Source organism: Mustela nigripes, chromosome 7 (assembly GCF_022355385.1).
Source record: "Mustela nigripes isolate SB6536 chromosome 7, MUSNIG.SB6536, whole genome shotgun sequence".
NCBI classification, from domain to species: domain Eukaryota; kingdom Metazoa; phylum Chordata; class Mammalia; order Carnivora; family Mustelidae; genus Mustela; species Mustela nigripes.
In genome coordinates, this window is record NC_081563.1 from 91,049,008 (window position 1) to 91,074,863 (window position 25,856).

At 48.9% G+C, this 25,856-nt stretch overlaps 1 protein-coding gene across 1 annotated transcript in view; it reads left to right on the forward strand.

Annotated features, from left to right (window-relative positions):
• Window positions 1–6,262: 6,262 nt before the first annotated feature.
• Window positions 6,263–25,856, forward strand: part of ACSS1 (acyl-CoA synthetase short chain family member 1) — a 60,506-nt gene continuing 40,912 nt past the window's right edge. The window contains exons 1-2 of the mRNA XM_059406422.1: window positions 6,263–6,635; window positions 17,195–17,291. Coding sequence (XP_059262405.1) covers window positions 6,344–6,635; window positions 17,195–17,291 — 389 coding nt within the window. The 5' untranslated portion in view covers window positions 6,263–6,343. The remainder of the gene's footprint in view (window positions 6,636–17,194; window positions 17,292–25,856) is intronic.

The window sequence follows — 25,856 nt, forward strand, 5'->3', positions numbered from 1 at the left end:
CTGTTTGACCTGTCTTGTAGTACAAATATCAGGTTTCCCAGACAGGATAGGAAGTAACGTTAACATTAAATGTAGCCTTCCCATAAAAAAGAATATCTTGCCATTTGCAACAACATAGATGGATCTAGAGAGTATTATGCTAAGTGAATTACATCAACCAGAAAATGAAAAATACCTTATAATTTACTCATATATGAACTTTTTTTTTTTAATGCGTGGAATTAAAGAAACGAAACAAATGAGCAAAGAAGAGAGGAGGGGAGCGAAACCAAGAAACATACTCTTAATTATAGAGAACAAAACGAGAGTTACCAGAAGGAAGGGAGGTGTGTGGGGATAAAGGGTGAAAAGGGGGACTGGGATTAAAGACTAGATTTATGATGAAAAAAAGTTAAATGTAGAATTCATCACCAGGTGGCAGTGTTGGTCTGCTTTAAATTTCTCCAAACACCATGTTATAAGATGTTTGGTGCAACTAGATTTATGTTTTCTACCATATTGTTCTGATCCAATTAATGAGCACATATCCTCCTGTATTACCACCTGGTGCTTTCAGGGTTGGGGTCCTGCTTAATCTGTCTTTGAACCAGCACCCAGGGAAAGCAGTGTCCTCCCCAGAGAAAGCCGTGTCTTCCCCAGCTGGCCAGCACCTGTTTGCTGGCTGAGCCCTCTGTTTTCAGGGTGTTTGTCTCAAAGTTGTGCTATATGTAAAACCTCATATTTGGGTTGATTGAGGTGAGAGGCTGGGGAGCTGATGGAAGCATTCCTATTGCCACAGGCAGAGATAGCAAGAGTGGTTTCAGCTGCCTTTTGCCTTCTTGTGGCAAGAAAAGGGTAGCTCAGACCTGCTCAAGGACTGCTCCCTGGATGCCCTTCTTCCCCTGTAGACTCTTGCGATGAAGGACCCAAGCATCCAGGGTGATCACTGCCAGACAAGTGTCTGAGCAAGGATACCCACAGCACTGAGACGATGAAGGGGACAGGGTGGGCTGCTAGTGGGCATTAGGGCCTTTGAAGAGGAGTGAGTGGACTCTGCAGGCCTCTGCCAGAGAATGAACCCACTGGATGAACCATGAGGACAAGTGGCCCCTGGGCCTTTCTGGCACATGCAGAAAATCCACACACTGTTCAGGATGGCTGTCCTAGTTTGGGAGGTGGCTTCTCTGAATAGTGTTGCACTTGGCTGTCTCATCTACTTTGCCCTCTGGAATATAAGCCTCCTGCTCTTCCTGTTACCTCCCACTGAATCACCAGTTGAGCTCAACGGGAACCCCAAGAGTGAGCTCAGAGCCCTCCCTAGTTGTCTACCCCCTTAATTTTTTCTTTCATCCAAGTTGAAATACAAACCTTCCCAGGCAGAACTGGCTGCCATTCTCAGAAGCTACTGGACCAGAAAGCCATCAGACCGTCCATCCCTGGTGGCACTTCTGTCCAGGACAAATCCAGTTCTAAGTAGGCCAGCTTTAAAGAAATCCACAGACTATGCTCCTGACTGCATCAGTCGGGTGTGAGGTGCGGCAGATAGTATGTCTCCTTTGGAGCCCTGGATTTGGTCCTGGTTTTCACCTCCTGTCCTGCTTTTTGGTGGGGAACACTCCCACCCTGTAGTTGTTGTGTATCATTGGGTTAACCACACAGGGCGTGGGGTCAGCAGCTCATCCACAGGGATGTGGTGTGCAGTGTTACAGGATGGGAGACAAAGGTTGTGCTGCAGCTATATGGGAATCATTGAGCCCCCACTGCCAAAGGGAATGGAATCAATCCTCTCCAGATGTTGTCATTACCACTGAGTACATGGCAACACTGCAAAGTGGAAACCTGGGGGGAAGCTTTCCCTGACACCCTTCTGAAAGCACTCCTAGACTCCCAGCCAACCAAGTGTTCTCCTTCAAACCTGGTTCAAGCCACCTATTATGGAATTTTTGTTTGGGTTTTGTTTTGCATTTCACTCATTTGAGCAGCTCTCTGTCTCTCTGCCTCTCCCTGCCCCCCCCCCCCCCCCCCCCCCCCCCCCCCCCCCACTTTCTGTGGTAAGCTTGAGCTCAGGGGCTGTCTGGAGGTCATCCTTGTCAAGCTGTCAGCCCTTAGCCCTGGGCTGTGCACACAGGAGGGGCTCCAAAGATCACCTATGCATGTCATTGAAGAGAAGTGCAGAGTGGGTAAGCAGAGATCTTTGAAGGCTTTTGTGGAAGTACCCAACTTTACAGATTTGGTGAGTCAGGGCTAGGTCTTACTGACTGGGGGCAGGTGGTTTTCCCATCCATTACCAACAAAACTGTTTCTAGGGGCACCCAAGTGCTCTGAGTAAAGTAGGTGTTTGGATCTAAGGAGGCAAAAGTCGAAGGGGGTGTTGGTGGGCTATAGCCTCCAATGTGAACCTCAGGCCCAAGATATAAAGTAAGCCCCAGCTTCCCATGGGAAACCTCCCAGGCCTCCCTACGTTGGCACCTGCCAACGTACAGCTTTCAGTGCTGAGGACTTTGCCCAGGGGCCTGTTGGAAAGAACATGGGACCAGTTCTGCCTGGATGGTTGGCTGCTCTCTCAGCACCACTGTGGCCCCAGGGAAGCAGCCCGGGGAATATGGCTGGGGCAGATGGACAGTGGCTCCATTTGGTTTTAGTCATGGGAGATATGTTTCCAGGAGGCAGAAAGAATGGCTTTGGCCTCAGGGACCCCAGGGCTATGACACTCAGGAGGCAGGGTCCCAGGTCATCTCTTGGTTAATGGGCTGGCTGCTGGAAGTGCAATTCTGTACCACCTGAATTCTGAAATGTTTTATGTCCACATAATCACTTCTCTTTACCCAACCTGAAGAAAACAAGAACTAGGTACTTCTTTATTTTTTAAAGGTTTCTTTAAAAGGTTTCTTTTAAAGGTTTCTTTATTCGAGAGGGTAAGGGGCAGAGGGAGAAGAAGAGAGAGTCCCTAAGAGGACTCCACACTGAGTTGGAAGACCAATATGGGGCTCAGTCTCAGGACCCAGAGATCACAACCTGAGCCGAAATGAAGAGTTTGATGCTTAACGAACTGCACCACCCAGCTGCCCTTGAACTTCTTTATTTTTTTAAATAAGGATTTTATTTATTTATTTGACAGACAGAGATCACAATTAGGCAGAGAGAGAGAGGGAAGCAGGCTACCCACTGAGCAGAGAGCCCCATGTAGGGCTCGATCCCAGGACCCTGAGATCATGACCTGAGTCAAAGGCAGAGGCTGAACCCACTGAGCCACCCAGGCACCCCTCTACTTCTTTATTTTAAAGTCAAGTCAATTCTATGTACTTTTCTCATTGTTCTCATGAGGATCTTCCTCTGGGAGGCTACTTCAGCTCTCTTACAGCACCACACCTGAGTTCCAAGAAAGCTGGAGCTGCAGCTGGGGCCTGCAGGGCCTAAATCTGGGTCTGTCAGACAGGGATGCCCCCTGTGGCCCGGCACTAAAGAAATCCACCAGCCTGCATTCAAGGGGTGGGGGACAAGCTCCTCTCTCCACGGAGCAGCATACTATCCCTTCTACACAGGGGATGAAATGTTGGTGGTAGTCTTTGGGACACACTACAACAGTTATAATCTTAATGGACAGTTTAGCATTTTCTATTGAAAATGAAGATTCAGGCCAAATGGTGAGGCAGCTATTGAGATGGCAGCAGGAGTGCTGGGTGTCAGTGCTGCTCTTTCACGTGACCGCTGTGGGCTTTTCAGTAAGCCTGTTTATTTCTTTGTGTATCTGTCCTACCAGGGGTTGGTTATTGGTGGTAGCTGTAGATAATTTTTAAGCTAAGTAAAAAATGTGCTTGGCACAGATCAAGTCACATGTGTAATGCTAGCTTCAGCAGTCTTAAAATCCTTGGTTCTCTGGCAGAAGGCGGGCATCACACACACACACACACACGCGCGCGCGCAGGCGCTGCTGGGGCTGACTTCCAGTGGAAGTGCATCTGACATGTTCTCCTCTGCCTGGTCTTTCCCTCTGCAGATCATATAGCTAGCAGGAAGGAATCTTTCCCAAACCCAAAGAACTCAATCAACCAGTTTTTCCAAATCCCTGTTCTCCTCTGCTTGCCTTCTTTATTACACTTTTACATCTTGGGTGTTGAAATCTTTAAGAATCTGGTTGAAACAAGATTCCATGAGTTTCCTTCTATCCTTCTTGGCTTGAGGACAACAACATAGCCTCCACTAGGGAGCTTCCTGTGTGCCCACTGCAGGCTAGACTAGATACTACTGCATTTAATCTTGACCTTGGCCCTGGGAAAAGAGATGTTAATCCTCTTTTTCAGGAAATGAAAATGAGGCACAGAGAGTTTAAGAAACTTGACCTAATGCCCAGATTAAGGCTCTACAAGGTCCCTCTCTCTCTTTTAGTGATTGGTTAAGTTCCTGGTTTAGAGGAGGGCTATGGCCAAATCTCCTTTTTGGGCTTCTTATTCTTATCGCCTTATTAACCTTAATATGTTGCTTTGTTCCATGTTTCTCTACTTGGTGCCGAGACTCCATTGCTACAATGACTACACCATGACAGACAATCCTTGTTGCGCAAGGACACCTCTTCACTGTCAGCGCTGGATTCAGCTGCCTCCACCTTTCGTAACTCCCTTATACATTCCTACCCTGATCAATATTGACCCCAGTAGGTAGGGACAGATCTACACCCCTATTCAGCACGAAGAAGTTATAGAAGATGAGACCTTCCACCTTCAACCACCTTAAAGATTTAAGGGTCAAAGTTGTTCAGGGGGGAATGAAGGAGCAGGAGGCTGGCTGAGGACAAAGCAAAGGCTGGCGCCTTGCACCCCCCCTTCACCCGCTCCCCTCCATATGTGTGGCGTTCCTCAGGCACCCCTGACTGCCATAAAATGATAAATGGTTAACTTGCTGAGATCACAATCCTGCAAGACAGGAGTCTCCCTTGGTTTGCAAATGTCCTTGAGATTTACAAACAAAGAGGTTACCTTATCAATAGCCCAATTTCCAGGGACACAGAACTCAGTTCCTCAAGCCCTAATGTCACCCTCCCCTCCATAAAAAAACCGAAGGAGGCGGAGGTAGAAGGAAAAGTAAATAAAGTTAAATTTCTTCTAAACCTAAACCTCATTAACAAGGATGCTTTATAGCAGGAATGTAACATTCCACCAGGAGACTCCCAATTGTCTTTACTTGATAGTAACCAGGCCTTTAATATCCTGATAGTGCTTTTTTCCGCATGCGTGGGCTAACCGGCCAGTTCTGCTTCTGTAAGATTGCTTTGTCTGCTTTCGCGCTGGGTCCCCTGACCCAATTCACTGACACGAAGTATGCCTGTTCAAACTGTCAATCAATCAGCTCAGCCCCACCCGAAACTTGTTTGTACCTGTCTATAAAAACCCTGCACCAACCCAGCTCTGGACCTCTCGGGGTTATCGGCCACTAGCAGCGCAGAGATCCAGGTTGGAACCTGCAATAAACGACCCTTGCTGATTGGCTCACGTCTCTGGTGGTCTTTTAAGGTGGGGGTAATACTCTATTGGCATTTCAGACCAAGATCAAAGCCAAGGTTTAAGCTAAGGCCACAGATGCGGGAGCAATGGGAGAAACCCCCAGGTTTCTAAATCAGTCAAGGTTAGCAGAGCATTTTCTTTGCTTATACTCCCCAAGGGGCCTAAGGCTGGCAGCTGGCTGCTAAGAGCATCAGTCCTCGGGCCAGGGTCTGAGCCTCAGACCCCAGAACAACATCCTGGCTCTAGGCACACTAACCAGCCCATTGGGCCCACATGGGCCACTTATGTGTGTCACAGGTCGGCCTGGCAAGATGATGTGCTCACTCCCAAGGGAGCACAAAAGGAGTGATATTTGGACTTCAGCCTCTGAGATGCTGAAAGAACCTAACTGTGGTGGTCTTCACACCCACCTGCGTGCTTCCCTCCACCAGAGGCTTCCATTTTTTGCCGGCTCTTTCCCATAAGGGATGGTTCAGGCTACCTGGAGCCTGGAGCCTATACCCGGTGACGCACCCGTCTTTTTTTTTTTTTTTTTTCCCCCTGGCGCAGCTGTTGGTTCCTGAAGACCCACAAAGTGAAACCAAAACCGCCTGACGCTGAGCGTCAGGCCGGGAAGGCAAAGACAAGGGCATCACAGCCCACCAGAACCGACGGCCACCTTCTGGCCTGTGCTCCCCATGCCTACTCTTCCTTAGCGGACCTCTTCTCTGGGGCAGGCTCCGGGAGGCAGCGTCTTACCGCACAGGCTGGGGGAGGAGTGGGTGGTGGCTGGAGGAGGAGACGGGGCGGGGCCGCACAGACATTAAGGGGCGCCCCCGCTCGCAGCCCCAGCTTGCGGCTCAGAGTGCCTCAGGGCTTCTGGCGAGATGGCGGTGCGTGGCCTGGGCCGCTGCGCGCGGCGGCTCCTGGGCAGCCTGTGCGGGCGCTCGGTGCAGTCGGTGCCACAGCTGCGCGGGGTGAGAGCCGCCCCCGGGGCTGCGGGGCAGCCAGGCTCCTACCAGGCGCAGAGCGCACAGGCGGCCCGGGATCCCGCCGCTTTCTGGGGGCCGCTGGCTCAGGACACGCTGGTGTGGGACACCCCCTACCACACCGTCTGGGACTGTGATTTCAGCAGCGGGAAGATCGGCTGGTTTCTAGGAGGCCAGTTAAACGTGTCTGGTGAGTGGGCTACGGGGGTGGGGGTGGGGACGGGAAGTAATCCAGGGCGCCCTCAGCTCAGGAGTCCCGAGGGCATTTAACAGCCATTCACGGCCCCACGGGAGGCCCCTCCTCCAGTCTTCTGCTCCTCGCACTCTCAACGGTGGCGCCTCACCGTCCCAGCCCCCATCCCATCAGGATCCCCGGAGGCTCCAGTCCGGGCCTCAGTCACCCTGAACCCAGATTCCAGCTTAAGCGCTAGGGTTCGCGCGTGCGGAGACCCGGGCGGGCATCCGTTTAGGTCGCCCAGTCATTGGTCTTGCCCCAGCGCAGCTCCTCAATCCACTGTCCCCAGAGTTCAGCCTGGGGGTTCCACTGCGCTGCGGGCTACCCCTGTGCCAGGCTAGGGAGGAGGGCGCCGGCTCTCAGATGTAGGCCGGGACTTCCCCACTCCTGTCCCTGGGAGAGGCAAAAACTAAAAGCGCCTGACTTGTTGCCTCCGGTTGGGTACCCCAGAGACTTGCTCCGGGAGAGACTGCCCAAGTAAACAAACCGAGTGGCAGGCAGAGGGGTAGGAAAAAATTACCGCCAGCAGTTGGAATCAGTTATCTCCTTGCTCTGGGGCTTGTGGGCGGGAAGGAAGGGATGGGTGTCTCCCAGTTGACTGTTTCAGTTGTGTACTGCCTCGGAAGACCTACAGGTTGCTTTAGACCGGGTGGTGATTGAGATTCCAGAAACCAGCTTCACCAGGCAGTCAATCAATCCTCTGGTATCTTCTGAGATTGAATCCACTAGTATTTCTTTAAGATAAGGTGGGTACACTGTATCCCCATGCCACAAGGGGAGAAGGTCCAGGGACTGGAGGCGGTAATGGCCAGGAAGGGTAGGCCTGGGGTTGGTCTTACAGGGCAAGATGGGACTTGCAGTCAGGTGCCAAGTCAGGGGGGCTGCCTGCTGTCCCAGACTATGGAGTTGATTGGCGTCTAGGAGTTATTTAAGGAAAGCACATGCAGATCTTCATGGCAGGGCCATAACTAGACCTGAACTTCTAGGTAGGATCTGTTGTGTGGCACAGCTCGACCAGGTAATGGCCAAATTTTTCTGCTCCTCTGAGCTTAAGTGCCCCCCCACCATATAAACTGCAGGCAATAATACCTACCTGCTATTCTGGTTGTGAGGACACAGTGCCAGAAGGTATGGAACAGCCTGGCATTTATTGGTGATCAGTATGTAGTAGTGAATTTAATTTATTATATTTAGAAATAGCCATAAAATTATGGGTAGTGTGTTGCAGTTAACTTTCAAACAAAGAAACTTGAGGGAACTTTGGACCAGATATATGTTTTTTCATATTGTATATTACTTTGCTGGTTTAATCGAAGTGAGTCACTTACTAGATAAGTGTTTTCTCTAAAATTGAGTCAGCAGCAAGTGTCCTTGGACCAATGGAAAGAAAACCAAACCCTTAGGTTTGCAGGGTTGATGGCATGTGCCTTTGAAAGGGAGGAGAACAGCCTCTGAAGGCATAGAAAGTGCAGCTTCTGGAGGCCTGAGGCTACTGTGAACATTCCTGGGTGGCTTGCCACCTCACACTCTTTGATAAGCCAGTAGGGACGGACCTCATGGGACAGGCACCAAGGACCTCATGAGCCTCACTGAGTCAGGGCTGGGTGTGTTCAGCAAACAATTCTTCTGCTTCTTTTTTCTTCACTTATTTCTCCTTTCTGGCTACATAGTCAGCTGAGCTTCAGAAAACTGTTGTATAGAAAGCTTTTCACAACTTCCTACCTCTAATGCATATGCCTGCCCACTCAGCTGTCAGGAATATCTCTGCCCTTTGCCAGTGTCTGCAAAGTATGTTCAGAGTATGGAGAAAGGCCAGGTCAGGCCAGAGCTGCCCTGGGAACCACTTAAAACGTTGTGGAATAGGTGCGGGTGTTTTGGCCTGATCTGTAGACAGCACAATGATGGCTTGTTCCAAAGAAGTATTGCTCTCAAAAATGACATTACTCCTTCAGGAGGATCTATACTAGCGGTTTTCAAGGTGTGGTCCCCAGGCTAGTGGTGTTAGAATCATCTGGGAACATTTTAGAAACATAAGTTTTCACACCCCATTCTAGACTGTCAAAATCAGAAACCTTGGGAGTGGGGCCCTGCCATCTTTCTGTATGTGTGTGTGTGTGTGTGTGTGTATGTGTATGTGTTTTAAAGATTTTATTTATTTGATAAATAAATATTTATTTATTATTTATTTATAATAATAATATTATAGTCATGACCTGAAGTCATGACCTAAGCCAAATCAAGAGTTGGTTGCTCAACCAGCTGAGCCAACCGGGCCTTGAATCTGTGTTGTTGTTGTTGTTTTTAAAATATTTTATTTATTTATTTGACAGAGAGAGATCACAAGTAAATGGAGAGGCAGGCAGAGAGAGAGAGAGGGAAACAGGCTCCCCGCTGAGCAGAGAGCCAGATGCAGGACTCGATCCCTGAACCCTGAGATCATGACCTGAGCCGAAGGCAGCGGCTTAACCCACTGAGCCACCCAGGTGCCCTGAATCTGTGTTTTTAACAAGCCCTCCAAGGGCTTCTGGTGCACGTTCAAGTTGGAGGACCACTGACCTATATATCCCATACCAGTGAAGATGAAAAAAAAAAAAATAATAAAAAGGATAGGATTGAGATTAGTGTCCTGGGGATGCCTTCTTTAAGCAAACAAAAATGGTATATGGGTAATGCCATACAGTTTAGTGTTCTAGAGTGTATCTAGAATCACACCTAGATGTGAATCCTTGTTTTCCCCTTATCTGTACTTTGCATGCATCTCCTCATGTGTAAAGTAAAGATAGGTGTAACCAAACTCTATTCTAGTTACTATTGTTGCATATCCAACTACCCTAAGCTTAGTGGCATAAAGCAGCAACAATTTTATTAATCCCTCAGATTCTGTGGGTCAGGACTTTGGACAGGGGCTGATGGGCAAGCGCCAGGAGATGGCTTCTTTCTGCTCCTGAAGTCTGTCTCCGTCTCTTGTGTCGGCCCTGCTTCTCACTCCAAAGTCGGGGACCTGGACTGGGATGGCTGTAGACTGGGCTCAACTGGAACTGTGGCCCGAAGCACCTACACAGGGCTTGTCACTGGGCGACAGAACATGGGTGACAGGAGGTCTCAGAGACTAGTATTGAGACCAATACTCAGAGCCAAGCTGCTAAGCTTCTTCTGACTGGCAGTGTATGTATGACCTGGGGACATCTGGGGCTGTTGTTAGTGTCAAATGAGAAAATGCTTATAAAGCATTACTTGCATCCAATCACTGGCTTTTGTTATTTATTAATGAATCATGGGGAAAGCTGTGACCTTGAACTTGGCCTTCAGCATTGTTAATAGTGTGCTGTTTCCTCTGACAGGACTACATCGGTTTGCATATGATCAGTCTTGGATAAGAGGGAAGCAGGCTAGCGAAGGCATGCAGGTGGCCAACACAGCTCTCAAAGTCCATCCTGGGGCTCTGGGACAGCCAGGTCACCAGGTGGGGTCATGGTGTCAGGGGCCACCTGGGCAGGGCAGGTAGAGAGAGCCTCCAGTTGCTTCCCTTATATTTATGTAAAACTGCTTTGCTGAAGGTTCTTTTTTTTAAACCAAGATCTAAAGAGGATACTTTTTTTTTTTTTAATTGGGTTTTTTGGGGCACCTAGGTGGCTCAGTGGGTTAAAGCCTTTGCCTTCAGCTCAGGTCATGGTCCCAGGGTCCTGGGATTGAGCCCCGCATCAGGGTCTCTGCTCAGCGGGGAGCCTGCTTCTCCTCTCTCTCTCTCTGCCTGCCTCTCTGCCTACTGGTGATCTCCGTTGTCATATAAATAAATAATAATAAAAAAAAATCTTTATAAGAATTAGGTTTTTTATTTTAATTCCTATATAGTTAACATGTGTTATATTAGTTTCAGGTGTACAATATAGTGTGATTCAACAATTCTATACATTACTCAGTGCTCATCAAGATAAATGTACTCTTAATCTCTGTCACCTATTTCACCCATCCCACCACCCACCTCACCTCTGATATTTGCAAATGACATAGCTGATAAAAGGTTAGTATCTAGAAAGTATTCTTACCAATCTGAAATTTGGCTGTCTTTCACAGGGCTCAATGGACAAAAGTCTGTGCTTTTTTGCCCATGAGCTCAGGATGTCAGGAAGTTGAGAATGCAGAACTAGAGGGTAATGACATGTGTTGCCTTCAAAACACACAACTAAATTCTGTTTTTTCTCTCTTTTTAAGATTTTATTTATTTATTTGAGAGAGAGAGAGAGAGAGAGCACGCACATGAGTGGGGGAGGGGCAGAGGGAGAAGCAGACTCCCCACTGAGCCTGACTCCAATCATCCCAGGACCCTAGGATCATCTCCTGATCAGAAGGCAGATGTTTAACTAACCGAGCCACCCAGGCACCCCTAAATTCTTTTTTCTTTTTTTCAAAGATTTTTATTTATTTATTTGACAGAGAGAGATCATAGTAGACAGAGAGGCAGGCAGAGGGAGAATGAGAGGGAAGCAGGCTCTCTGCTGAGCAGAGAACCCGATGCGGGGCTTGATCCCAGGACCCTGAGATCATGACCTGAGCCGAAGGCAGCGGCTTAACACACTGAGCCACCCAGGTGCCCCTAAATTCTTTTTTCTAAAGACCAAATTCTGAGTCAGATTTTTTTTTAAAAAATGGGTTTTTTTACCTTAAAGCAAGGGTGTAGAAAAACTATTTTTAATTGACCATTGAGTGTAGAGTTTTCTGGATGCTTTTTGGAGCATGAGTTGAAGGTATGGAAACCATTTTGCTTTACTTCCCTTCTCTTTCTGATTGCACCTCCCATAATCCAGACGGCAGACACACTGAGAGTGGCAAGATGCTGCATTTCTGTGCCTCATTTTTCTCTCAGTGACCGAAGAAACTTTTCTACAGTCTTTCAAGGAAGTCTAAATGGAAGTGTAACCCTTGGTCTTAGGAGGAGGGTCCCCCTGAAGAGACTGAATTCTTCCCACTTGTCAGATGCACGACTTACTTTAAATAGCAGATGTTTCTGGAAAGTTGGCAAATACAATTTGAGACTGATGTAATTTCTTTAAATGTGCCAGGGAGATTTTCTATTTAAAGAAAGCCCATTGTGAATCCTTTTGTGAATATTAACTCCCTCATTTCTTTTGAATAAAATTGAATTTCCCTGTGTGGGTTCACTTAAAGTTGGGGAGGGGAAGAGATGTATTTAAACAACTGACAGTAGTTCTTGAAAATTCCTAGGTAAGTGTGTGCCATCTTTATAATGGAAATGATAATCCTATTGTAATCTTTTTTAAAAAAACAAAACTGGGGCACCTGGGTGGCTCAGTGGTTTAAGCCTCTGCCTTCAGCTCGGGTCATGGCCTCAGGGTCCTGGGATCGAGCCCCGCATCGGGCTCTCTGCTCTGCCAGGAGCCTGCCTCCCCCTCTCTCTCTGCCTGCCTCTCTGCCTACTTGTGATCTTCGTCTGATAAATAAATAAAATCTTTAAAAAACAAACAAACAAACAGGGTGGCTCAGTCAGTTAAGTATCTGACTCTTGATTTCAGCTCAGGTCCTAATCTCAGGGTCTTGGGATCAAGCGCTGCTTGGTGTTTTTGGCTCTATACTCAGTAGGGAGTCTGCTTGCCCTTCTGCCCCTCCCCCCCCCCCGTTTTCTCCCTCTCTCTCTCTAAAAAAAAAAAAAATCTAAAAAAAAAAAAAAAAAAAGCTCAGAACACATGAACCACCAACAGACATTTGCCTAACTTTTTGCAGAATTGTGTTAGGCCAGGTGCACACCTGATCTTAGGAACATAATGGAGCCTCATATCATCTCATCCTCCTGATCCCGATGTGAAGTGGTTTGTGGTCCCATTGTACAGATATGGAAACGAAGGCTCCAATTCATATATGGTGATGAACAGTATGGAAGATACCCAATGCCACAGAGCCTGCATTCTTCCGAGGAGGGGAACCACAAATCATTAAGCAAGTGACCTCACACGGGGGTCACTTGCTCAAGGTTTTTATAGATGCTAAGGGGAGGATTCTGATAGCATCCCTTCTACTCCAAACCCATGATAAAGGAATCTTAGGGACATGTTCCCTGTCCTCAGGGACTTGTGACCCAGATAGGGGAAGATCTAGCAAAACTAGCATTGTGTCCCAGAGTGGTGACTACTGGTCAGGTAAGTAAGCATTAAAAATGGTGTGAAAATGACAGGGATCAAGAGGTCACTGTGTGTTGGGAAATTGGAAAAGACTTACAGGAGGAGGTGGGGTTTGAGCTGAGCCTTAAAAATCACACTAGGTCCTTAACTGCTTGTTCTTGGAAATGGAATTTTCTTGTCCCACTGCCCAGTTCTTTAGGTGGAGTCTTTGTTTTCCGATGTGGAGAAGGAAGAATTTCCTTCCTTCCACCTACCCTCCCTTCTTTCTTTTCCTCCCTGCAGTTGAGGCAACAGCAGGAAACATGCCCATGTGTTAAAAGCCAGCACACACACAGCATCTTAGGGCTACTGTCTCCCCAGGCCCTGCATGGAGCTTTGTGAATATGCTGGTGTCATCTGAGTGTTGTCCGCAGTAGCTGTCGAGGGTGTTTTTATTCCCATCTGACCTCATGCAGGAAACTCACAAAGCATCTAATTTCTACCACATCTCTGAGTCTGGAGCCATCACTCCCACAACAAATGAGGAAAGTGAGATTTAAATTAGATAAGCAGTGCACCATCTGTGGTTAATAAGTGGTTGGACAGGGTCCAGACTCCAGTGTGTGTGTTTTCCCTATGACTCCAGGCCACCATCCAGCAAAGGTTTGACCAGATGTCTTACAGAAAGTCTTTAATTACTCTTATCCCCAAAGGAAGAAGAATGTCCCCTCACCCTGCCCCAAATTTGGAACAGAATGTGTGTAGTTGTAAGCCTACGTGTGTGTCTGCAGGAGTGGGTCCAGGACGGCAGTTGTAGCAGCACCTGGGATCTTACTAGAGGCGGAGATGTGCATGCCCACCCAGACCTGCTCATTCAGAGACTCAGGGCAAGACCTCACCATCTCTGGCTAATAAGCCCTCTTGAGTTCTGGGGGATTCAGAAGTGCTAATCTAGACTAGAAATAAACCTTGAGAGATAAAGCCACTAAGACACGAAGAGATCTGTTCCCTCCTCAGGCAGGGAACCAACATGGTGTCATTTAGACTCCAGTGTTGCCCTCAAGGTTGAGGACTTAAATTAAAAGCTGTGGTTCTTCTCTGCTCTGTGCTCTGTGTTCGGCTGCACATGTACAAATATGGTCAGGATATTGGATCCCTGTCCACAGAGGGGCTACAAGTGCCATCTTGGGAAAAGATAGAGGGAAGCATGAGGTCCATGGGATGTGAAGTGCTCAGTGAGAGTGGGAATCTGTAGGCCAGACCTGTAGGAGTGTGGACACCAGGCGAAGGGCAGCAGTGTGGACAGTAGGACAGCGTCCCCCAGGCACAGAGAAACAGTCCAAAGGCCCTGAGGGAGGAAGGTGCTCACTAGACTCAACATGATTGCTGGGAGGAGGTAGATCACATGGAGCCTTAGCAGCTGCTTGTTGAGAACTTACTATGTTCTGAACTGGGGTGGGGAGGGGCAGTGAGGCATGTAGGGGACACTGTACCTTGGGCTTCATGCTGACCTTCCTGGATTCCTGCCATCCATCAGCTCCAGAAAGAGAGATAGATGGCTGGTCTCATTGACCACCCATCTATACCCTGGATACCCAATGTCCATCCTGTGGACACTGCCTTCCTGTTTGGTGTAAACCAGGTGGAGGATGCCTTGCTGGGGTCCACGGCTATGAGGGTCTTGGCTCAAAGCTGGGCCGTCATTCATTGAGTGAGAAGTATGTCCTGGTGCCCTGGCTGCCATGGGAACAGACCGTGCAGTGAGGTGTCATGTGTGATTGGAAGCCCTTCCTGCTGCTTTCTGGCTGTGGCATTAGGCAGGTCACTGTACAACCCAGAGCACCTGGAAACTGTTTTCCAGGCTACCCCTGGGCTGCCCACTTTTCAGGGTGACTCAAAGAGTCAAACTCAGAGTGGGAGAAATTTTAGAGCGGGCTTCTTAGGTAGAAGCGGGTGTAATCAGCTCACCTGTGATGCGTGAAGCAGCCATGCGCCAATGAGCATTTGTGCGCAGGTGGGAACAGCACCCTCTTCCAGTTGGACCAGCCACCCCCATGCAGGGCACAGCTGTAACTCAGTGTGTGGGTTCTCAGCTGGGCACTTCTAGGCTTGTTGTGACCTGCCTAGGGTCATCTCTTCTTAGTCCATCCCTTAGGTCCTCCAGGGCCAGGCAGTAGGAGTGGGGTTTTGGGGCTGGTGGGCTTGTGGTGGGAGTCCGGAAGTGGTAGGGGGTGGGAGGGAGAAAGGGCTTGGCCCTACTAGGGGGTGCTCACTGCTTCAACTTCCAGATAGGGTGTGGCCTCATCTGCTGGTTGCTAAAGAGAGGCCAGAAATCGGTGGTTTTAGTGTGAAAACTCATGATTTCTAAATTTTGGACTGATTGACACATACACATTAGGTTTATTGTGTAAATCCAGGTTTGGCCGCCAACCTCCCCCTCAGTTTGACCTCTTGTATTTTCTATCTTCTTTTTTTTTTTTTAAGATTTTTTTATTTATTTGACAGAGAGAGAGAGAGATCACAGTAGGCAGGCAGAGAGAAGGGGAAGCAAGCTGCTGAGCAGAGAGCCTGATGTGGGGCTCAATCACAGGAGCTTGAGATTGTGACCTGAGCCGAAGGCAGAGGCTTAATCCACTGAGCCACCCAGGCGCCCCTCTATCTTCCATTTTTATAGCATTTCTTCTCTTCTGTTTTTCTAGTAATTCAAAGAACTTTCTGGTATCAATAAGTAATATTAGTATTAATAGTTCTTCCTGATGACATCTATCTTTATTAGATTTTTTGAAGTATAACATATTTCTGTGAGGATCCAGAAAGTTCAAATACATTTTTAAAATATTTTATATATTTATATGAGAAAGAGAGAGCATAAGCAGCGGTGGGAACAGAGGCAGAGAGAGAAGCAGGCTCCCTGCTGAGAAGAGAGCCCAATAGGGGGTTGAATCCCAGGACCCTGAGTTCATGACCTGAGCCCAAGGCAGATACTTAACTGACTGAGCCACCCAAATGTTCTCAAATGTAATTTTTTTATTATAAGAGTAAGTGATAGATAAAATAACTTGACTGAAAAATGTTATTTGCATACAACAGCTAAAGTATATAAATATTTTCATGGGGGTTCACCCTCTCAAGAATTATGAGAATCATTTGATCTTTTAGGGGTATGGTTTCCCATAACTTTTGTCAGGACAGTTACTCCATCAAGAAATATTATTGGAGTTCCTGTAGCTCATTGCATAGTATTATCAGTTGATAACAGCACCCTGCATTCATACAATAGCACTTCAACATTGGTCTTTTATTGGATTCCTATTGTAATCCTGTGATTAGACATGGTAGATAATGTTTCTCCCATTTGTATGGGAGGAGATTGGAGAAGATAAGTAACTGTATTCAAATAAAAAAAAGAGAAAGAATTTGTATATCTGGACATTGGGGGTGACCGTGAAGACCAGGTGGACAGATGACTGCTGGGTCCAGAAGCTACTTGACATCATTGTTCATCTTGCTGAAGGGGAAGTGAGTAATGAAATCTGTCTGCGAGGGCTGATAGGAAGGGGCACTAAATGAACCTGCCAGATCGAAGCTCACCTTGAAATCAAGAGTAATGAACAGGATGTTAGCAAATTACCCGATCCTACTAATCTTCAGGTTTACAGTAAATTGTCAGCACTAATCTGTTTTTGCAGGCAGTCATGTGATCTGAGCTTGGGTAATAGAGGGGGCAGGAAGCAGAGTCTTCCGGACAACCAGCACGGCTGGTTCCCTATCATTTCATCACTTGTTGGAGCAGAGGCTGGTTTGTAGGGTGCTGGCTGGTTATCTGAAAGGCTGGTTATCTGAATCCTTGCCCTGGATTACACCTCCAGCAGACTCGAGAGACTGCCGCATGAACTGTGTACTGAATCAGGGTCAGGCTGTTTGCATTAAGCCTTCTTTCAGCATCTCAGGTTACAGCACTCCATCCCAGCTGCATGTTAGAACCACCCAAGGAGCCCAAAAACCACAAGGCCAACTGGGTCAGGGTCCCTGGGGGTGTCCTGGGTGATTCCCACAGGTGGCCAGGGTTGGGACCACAGGTGGGAAGCACCTGCTTCAGATATTCACAAGGGATCACCCTGCACCCGTGAGATGCTATTTATATACTGGTTGTCTTGTTTTTTGTTTTTTAATTTTTTAAATTTATTTTCAGCATAACAGTATTCATTGTTTTTGCACCACACCCAGTGCTACATGCAGGCTCTGACAATCATTCTCCTTGCAAAGAGTAGATCCCTTGCCTTTGAGGAACATAGGGTCCACCTCAGTGGAAAGCAGCACAAGCCATGGCAAACCAAACCTTCCCCTTATCCAATTTCATAAGAACCCTGTGTAACATCTGTAAAACCTATTTTTGTGCAGTCAATTGCTTGGATCAGCATGTTCAGAAGTCCCCGGAGAGCGTCGCTTTGATCTGGGAGCGGGATGAGCCTGGAACTGAAGTGAGGATCACATACAGGTACTGTGTGTCCCCTGACGGCACCTCAGTGCTCAGCAGGGTCTCCTGACCCTTTACTTATCTGTTTGTGGTAGACACCAGCACCAAACATCTCTGCTGAGCTGTTACCAGGAGCAAGACTGCCCAGCTTGGAGAAGGGTTGCCCTTCACCTTGGCAGTTGGTGCCTTTAGTTTCCCACAGAAGGATCTGGTCTTTGGACACAAATATGATGAATGTTCAAGGCATGGGAAGCTTTTGGCACAGTCCCAGGTGCTTCTGTCTTGTTCTAGGCTGAAGTCATCTTTGTTTCAAGGGGCATGTTTTAGCTTTGGAAATGTTCTCTGGTCCCAGGACAGTAAACATGAGTACAAAGTGAATAAAATACATGCTGGAATAAACAAATGAGCCCACTCGGCCTCTTTCTCCCAGCACTCTGAGAGGGGGACCATAAATAAGATCAAGCCATTTAAAGGGGGGAGGGTCCTCCTGACATTTATCTTGGATTCTTTAGATAAGTTCTCCACATATTCCATGTGTCAAGCACTTTTCTGGATGTTGTGTGCATGTTGGGGTTTGAAGGAGCCCAGCATCCAGGAACTCCCTCTTGCTGGGACTGTCTTGCTCAGGGGTCTTTTTGGTTTGTCCCTACAGGCCAGTGCTTTCCCCTTCCCTGGGGTTAAAACCCCCTTTGTTTAAGCCTAAACTTGCCTTTACAATGCTATCTCAGACCCACTGTCAACCTGAGTTGTAATGTTCTTTTTCACCAATACCACCCTTCCCCCCGCAGTCAAGTCATGCTCTTTCTCCTGGTGGGCAGCTTGTAACTTTTCTTTTCCAGTCATTCCACAGGTTTCACTGAAGGCCACTGTATCAGTCAATACAAGCTAGGGTATGTCATAGTAACAAATAGTCCCCAAATGCATGGTAGGGTGTGAATGGGTGGTTGCTTTAGACTGAATAGTTACGGAAGTCCTCTCTGAAGAGGTGATATCAGAGCTGGGGTCTTGTTGCCAAGAACGAGCAGCCAAGATTGGAGGAAGAATTTCCAGGCCCATCCAAGACCGTGAAGAAGTGTATGTTCTGGGAACAGAGAGAAGGTGTAAGTGGCTGGGGCAGTGGGAATGAAGGGGGTTGTGGTAGGGTTCCCTGCAGGGAAGCAGGGGGCCTGAGAGCAGCAGTGACTCCCCTGCTTGGTAACTTGGGGGCCATTGGGCACCCCTAGGTTTGTTTCTCAGATTCAGGTTTTATCACAGACCAAATCCACCAAACCTGGTAAAACTGGACTCAAGTTGACATTGGATTCAGCAAAAAGATGTCTGTTATTCTGCTGCAACTCCCTGTGGGCACCACCTTGCCCACCTCCCACATCAACAACCCTCAGCTATCACCCCTTTTTCTAGTGTCTGTGTTGTTTGCTGACCTATCTCCCTACCAGCCTGTGCAGATAAGCCTCTTGCCCTCATGTGGCCCACCAACCAGGAGCATTGGCCCTGGGAGCCTTGGGTCCAGGGCCCAGCATCCAGGGCCCAACAACTGGGCCAACAACTGAGGCAGATGCCCAGGCCCCTGTGTACACTTGAGTTTGGGGAGCTCTAACAACCAAACCGGCTTCACCATTCATTACTGTTATTGGCCCAACTAGATTTATGTTTAATTCTTTAGTGAAATATGAAGACTCTGTGGGTGGGGTAGATGGGCTTACCTCCTGGATGCTGGAAATAAGCTGATCCAGGGATGGACTGTTTTCCTTCTGTCACTGTCTCAGATGTGCCTGGACCCCCGGGATACCCCCTTGGCTGGAGATCCCCCATGTGCACACTGAATTAGTGGCTTTGGGTGGTCCGAGGACTGGGCTTGAATTGGCCTGCTGAGATGTGTGGTTGCGTGCAAGCCACGGGGGATAGGCAAGAAATGCACTGGTGTGTTAAAACCCAGAAGGGCTTTTGTTCCTTTGTTCCACAGCAGCCCCAGGCAAGGGGCATGCTTCTGAGTAGGCAAAGCATTTATTATTCTCTCTTTAAAAATAAGCAGGCTTAGCCTGGAATGATTTTACAAACCGTAGCTGGGCTGAGTGCCTAAAGACTGCTTCTAGTCGCTGTCTGAGGAAGAAGAGGTATGTGTGTATGGGTTGTCTGTGATCAGAGCTAATTTTTGGCAGCCCCAGGTTAATTATTCTCCTGGTCATCTTAGGTTTTTGACATGAAATTTCCTTTCTGCCTGCACCTAAGCCAGTGCTGAATGTCCTGCAGCATATAAACACCACTAACAGAAAGTGCTTTCCTGCCCCAGAGTCTCATGTGGCGACAGCCAAGATGCCTTTGTTGGCCCAAAGAACAGGTTCCAGACTGGGAACCTGAGCCCTTTCTAGAAACGTTGTGGGGCTGTGGTTTTCAGAGCCTGGCATGCTGGGGACCACACCCATGTGTCCATTTGGAGGTTGGGGGTGGCCCCTGCTGACTCTTCCCCCACCATGACCTCAGGTACAGAAGGGGGCATGTTGGTGGTGCCTGGTGGCTCAATGGGTTAGGGATCTATTGGCCTTTGGCTCCAGTCATGATCCCGGGGTCCTAGGTTGGAGCCCCAAGTTGGGCTGTCTGCTCAGCAGGAGTCCGCTTCTCCCTTTCTCTCTGTTGCTCCCCCTGCTTGTGTGCTCTTTATCCTTCTCTCTCTCTCTCTCCAATAAATAAATAAAATCTTTAAAAAAAAAATGTGGCAGGTCAGCAAGTGTAGGACCCACGGACCCACCCCTGGGGCAAGCACTATGGCCTTTGCTCTGGAATGGAGGACTCTGCAGTCTAGTTCTGAGGCCACCTTCTGCTGGCGTGGTGATCTTGGCCAGCCCTGTCATTCCTCCATCCATCCCCATCTGTAGAATGGTGTGATCATTATAACCGAAGTGATCCTAGCTGTAGGCACAGGGATGCGACGGAATGCGTTGGAGCTGGAAGCAGCAGGACTAAATAAAAATGATGATTATCATTTTCCCAGTATTTTTTTCCAGTACTTTCTGGGTTCCAGAACTGTTTTAAGCATCAGACCTGAGTTACTTTATTTAAATACCACAGCCTGATTAGATAGGAATTAATTTTGTTATTGTTATTTCTAACACTTTATTATGAAAAATTTCATAATTTGAAGAATTTCAAGCAGTACACCTATTGTGTACCTAGCACCCAGTTTTTACCCCTAGAGCTTTACAAAGCTAGTTTTTATCCCATGTGATTTGTGTATCCATCCCTCTGGGGTTGGTCCATCTTATGTTTTGGATGCATTTCAGCAGCATAGCATTAACTAGTGTTCATTGTGTGTTTATTTTCTCTCTTTTTATGTGAAATTTATATGCCATAAAATGCACAAGTGTACATTAGCTCAGTTTTGATCAATGTGTATACCTGTGTAATTCAAATCCTTATTGAGATACAGAGTAATGACCCTGTCCCAGAGGGTTCCCATGCCCCTTCTCAGTCACTATCCCTACCCTCCCTAAGCAATAGCTGTTCTGATTTTTTTCCCAAATAGGTTGTCAAAGTCTTATCTTAGAGGTAAAGAGGTGAGTGAATCTCCTTTCCCTCCTAGGGCTGCAGAATGTTTCTGAGGAGGCATGTTCCTGGAGCATCGTTGTAGAGCTTATCATGGAGACCAACAACTCCCGCCCAGTGACCCTAGTGACACCTCCATCCTGCTCACCAGAATCTCCACTGCTCACCCCATGTCTGGGCAGGCACACATGCACACACACGCACACACATGATTGTGCACTCACACGCATACATTTTTGACTTGCTCATTTTCCAGGCACATTTCTGTAATGTGCTCATTGTATTTGGGATCCATCCTGGAAACACTCTCTCAGGTGGCAATTAGGGCCCTGCCACCTGTTCTGGGACATGTGCCCTGTGTTGTCTGTGGGTGGACTCCACTATTCTGATGACTGGCACATATTTCTAACCTCATCTCCCTTGGGCAGGGAAGGCCTGGCAGGATAGGCTTTGGGAACCCTGGGAAAGCCCCATATCCTCGCCTGCCCCACCAGTTCCTTCCCTCTGTGACATCTCTTGGCACCGGTACCAAGGAGCACCCTGCCAGATGGGCCAGGAAGCTGCAGGAGCGCACTCCACAGTGCAGGTGGGCCCTGAGCTGGTCATGGGGCTCTGGGAGGAGGAGGCATCAACAGCCATGACTCTGCGGGGCAGAGGGCAGCCTGAGTCCCTAGCCTGGAAGCAGGGGCAGAGGTCTGCCCCAGCCCAATTTTAGCCTATTGCTGCCCAGAGAAGTTATTTATGTTCAGAGCTGGCCTGAGAAAGCTGTTCTGTCCTAGGAAACAAGCAGACTACAAGCCCTCCTGCTCCCCTGAGGCCTCTGTGGGCAGTAGCTGCAGAGGCCAGGCAGGTACAGATAACTTGGGTGGCTCCCCAAGGCTGTGTAGCCAGATAGCATCTTGGGTGCAGCTCCTTCCAACAGTCCATATGTGCTTTTCCAGCACAGTGTCTTTCTAGAAGATTGTCCTTCAACTCTCGTTCAAGTAGACAGATTCCAGAGGCCCTTGGGGATGAGGATGTAGACAAAACACAAATCCCTGTCCTCAGAAGTTGATGGTGGGGTGGTGGGTAGATTCTTAGGCTTCTAAACTGCTATCTGGAGCCTGGAGGTTTGGGCTAGGGATTTCCAAGCTGGGGATGGACACAGGACGTGGAGTGGAGGCCTGTGGCTGATCTCAGCCTCTGGATTGTATGTGGGTGCCATGAAACACAGGTGACAGCAGGCTGTGGGGATCTTCCTCTGAGTAGTTACCAAGGCTCAGCTCATCTTGTGTCTGAGTGCTCCGAACAGAGGTCTGAACTTGAACTTGAGCTCAGAACTTAAGGCAAAGACCAAATTTGAGTCCTGTGACCTCGAGGCCTGTCACTCTACCATGTCCCCTGCTAAAGAATAAAGGACCAGATGAGAGGATCACCATTCCAGCAGTAGCAGACCTGGGTCAGTGCGGTAGTCACAACCAGCACAGCACAACAGAGCCCGATGTGCACAGGCCACACCATAAAGGGCCCGTGTTGTCTTAAATATGCCTACAGCATGAATTGAGTATAGTTTTACTATGGGTCAAGCCCCTGGAGGGGCCGATCTCTGTGGCTGTTCCATTTTCTTTCTGGTGGACAGTGTGCACTGTGAGGAAGCCCTGTCCAGAGGAGCAGAAGGGATGTCAGGCCTCTTTCTATCCTGCCTGCCTCAGAAGCCCTAGGCGGGCATAGAGGGGCCGGCTTTCTTCCAGGCATGCTGGGGCCAGGCACTGAGTGTTACTGTTTCCTTATCTTCAAAATGAAAACTTGCTTCTCCTCTGTGGGATGGCCAAGTATGGAGCAGCACCTATGTGATGAAAGTCCAGAATAGGGTCTAGGAAGATGAGGATTTGGGATTTGAGGAGGGAAGGGCATGGGGCTGCTCTGTGGCTGCTGGGGCTGGGAGCTGTTAGGGTGATGTTTTCAGAGCAGGGACTTGAGCTCCGGAGAACAATCTCTAGTCAGCTAAAAAGCAGCCCCTCTCCCTCTTGCGGGCCTGACCCTTGTTACTTGCTCTTCTCCTTGGCCCCAAATTAATTATGTTAATGAGCGAACTCCTTTATTAAAATAAAAAGGGCAATTGAAAGGAAGGATCCTTAATGGGCCTAATGAGGTTGATGGGCAGGGTGCTTTGGAGTAAAATAGCCCCATGATCTGTGAGGTTTCCCATGGCAAGGGCAATTTGCCAGGCAGGGCAAAGTCAGTTTACTCCATGGGCTCCCCTGAGTTGCGGGAGGAGAGGCCCAGGCCCTTGGCTCATGTGCAGTGTCCTGGCTTCCCTGAGTAAGAGGAGGGAGGTACCCTGAATACACCCTTTCCCCTGCTGACCTCTGAGTAACTGTGATTGCAAAACGTGGTCGGGAATGTACATGCCGGCTGCCAGGAACTGGTGGAAACCCTGGGTCCCCTGGATTGTGTGCTTACATTTCCTTAAGACTTTGGATCCAGATGTTGAAACTGGGAAGTGTTTTGCATCTTTCTCTACATGATTTCTTATTGTTCTTGTCCTTCTTTTGGATCAGCTAAGTCTATTGGAATTTCGTATTTTAGAACAGCCAGATCTTGGGATTGCAGCAGGAATGATCCACTCTGAGAGTGTCCATGGCCAGGGAAACCTCCTTGATGGGGATCCTTCTGAGAATTTTGCTGGATCTCTGTTTTTGTGGACCCTCTTCTGCATGCAGGGGTTGTTGGGGAATGGGTGGGTTGTGGGAGGTGGCAGGGCAAGGCCTGGTAAGGGCACAGTGCACACCTGGGGTGGGACTGGGGGAGGGTATCTGGTGCCTGAAGGGTGGGGCTGGGGAGGAGCTCTTTGCCTCAGGAGTGGGGACAAGATTTCCTGCCACAGCTTGGTGGGGAGTCTTCTAGGACTAGGTGTTATTGTTCCTGTTTTCTTCCTTTCTGCTTTGGAAGACTCAAGACTTTGGTATAAGCCTGACTCATAGGTTCACTGTGGGTAGCGCTTGGTGTCATGCTGCCCCGCCCCATGTTGGTTCTCATCCGGGCAGAACTGTGGGCACAGAGGGATGTGGTTGAACCTCCTCACCCGTCCAGATGTGCACATCGGGTCCCGGGTTGGGGGAAGTGCATCTTCATTCCTGCTCCCTCTTCCCACAAGTGTCCATTTCTTTCTCCCTTGCTTGGTTGACACAGAAGGAAGGTGTCACTGTGAGGTTAGACCCACTGTCTGATGCAGAGTTTAAAAATCTATACACAGCTATGGTAGGCATGTGTGCCACTGTGCATGGCAGTCCCCAGCAGGACAGCCCATGCAGTGCTGACATCTAGGCATCCAGTCTTGGTCAGGGCTGAGAAGAGGTACTAGTGGGAGGGTGGCATATGTGTGTGCCCTGGGCAGCCCCTTTCCGTGCTCAGTCCACATCCAGCCCCCAGCGCCAGCCAGGCTGGACTCATCTGTCCACTGCCTACCTGGAACAAAGGGCACCAGCAACAGCTCCTGGGAAAGTTGTTGGTGACCATCCTGCATACCAGGCTGGGAGTGGGAATGGGGTGTCCCAGCCCTCTGTCCTCCAGGAGTCATACCTGACCCTGCTATCTGGGGGCAGTCCCTGGCTGACTAGGCAGTTGCTGACACTGATGCTTGTAGCTCACATTCATGCTCATACTTGGTTTTAAAGTCCAGGATCTGATGCTTGAGGACCTGGGCTCCTCAAGCTTACCCAGCTGGAAAGGTCAGAAATAGGGTTAGAGTTCAGCTTTGATTGGCTTTTTAGCCAGTGTACTGAGGAATCTGAGAGGGAGGAGGTAACTCTGTAAACAGGACCTCTCCTGCTTGGCAGCACTAACTTGATGACAGGCCAGATGCCTGGGGGTCCCTCGTGGTTCCTGGAGGTGTGTGTAGAGGGTAAACTCTGCTGTGTGCAGACAATAGCCCTTTAGTGACCAGGACCCTGTGTTCCCACTGTCTGTCCCCACTTCCTGCTTAAGCAGACACACAGTAAGTGCTAACATCAGCTGGGGAGAAGAAGCTTCTCGGTGCCAGCAGGCTCTAGGTGGCCTTGAAGCAGGACAAGGGTCAGCTGCAGAAGAAGGTGGGGCCAAGGGCTGGGGAGTCCTGCTGTGACCGTGGAACAGCAAGGAGCAGGAAGCAGAATGTTTAATGGGCGCTCTGGGCCTTGGAGCACCTTCCAAGTTCAGGGTCGGGGATGCCGTGTGTGCCAGAGGAAGGGGTGACAAGAGGGTGCTGGCTACTTCTCAGAAAGGGGCTGCCTGGCCTGGTACTCCTTCATCCTTCATTCTTTGTGCTGGCCCTGCCCAAGACTGTCTTGCCCCTGATCTGCATGTGGTAATAGCAGCGGGTCAGGTTGGGTGAGAGGCTTGACGATTTCCCATCAACAAGTCCAGAGAAACTTCCTCTGAAAGACTAGAGTGAGGTTTTCGAGTCATTGGCAGGTTTTTGAGTCATCTGGACCAACACATCCCCATTCTCCCTGCTGGTTCTGCTTGACTGGGTTAATGAGGCAACAAGGACTTGGAATTTGAATTCCCCGGGGTCCCCACACATCAGTGATGTGTCACTCTGGTAGCATCTAAAGCAGGGATTGCCTGTGCCGGGTGTGCCTGAGTCCCCAGAGAGGTTCCCAACAATGAACTTCAGCCGTGCCAAGTCAGGATCTCCTCACGGGGTCCAGGGACTTTATTTGGAAACATATCTCCAGTAACATAGCTGCCTGCCCTGGTCAGAGGGGCCGGGTCTGTCAGGAATCAGCTGTAAACAAAGGAAGTCAGTACCACTCTTTTAAGCAGAAAGGGAGCTGACAGAGTGCTAAGAGATCATCTGAGTAGACTCCCAGCACCTACTCTGGCACAAGAATGAAGACCCCCCAGGCTCCACCAAGTGCTCAGAACACACCACTGTGCCTCTGGTCCCAGCCAGGAAACCACAGTTCTGCTGGCTCAGCTGCTCAGCTTTCGCCCAACATCTTTACAACAAGTGGAATCTCTCCAAGAAAACCCAAGTCCCTCCCGAGCTGCAGCAAAGCACAACCCACTGTGCAACTGCTCCCC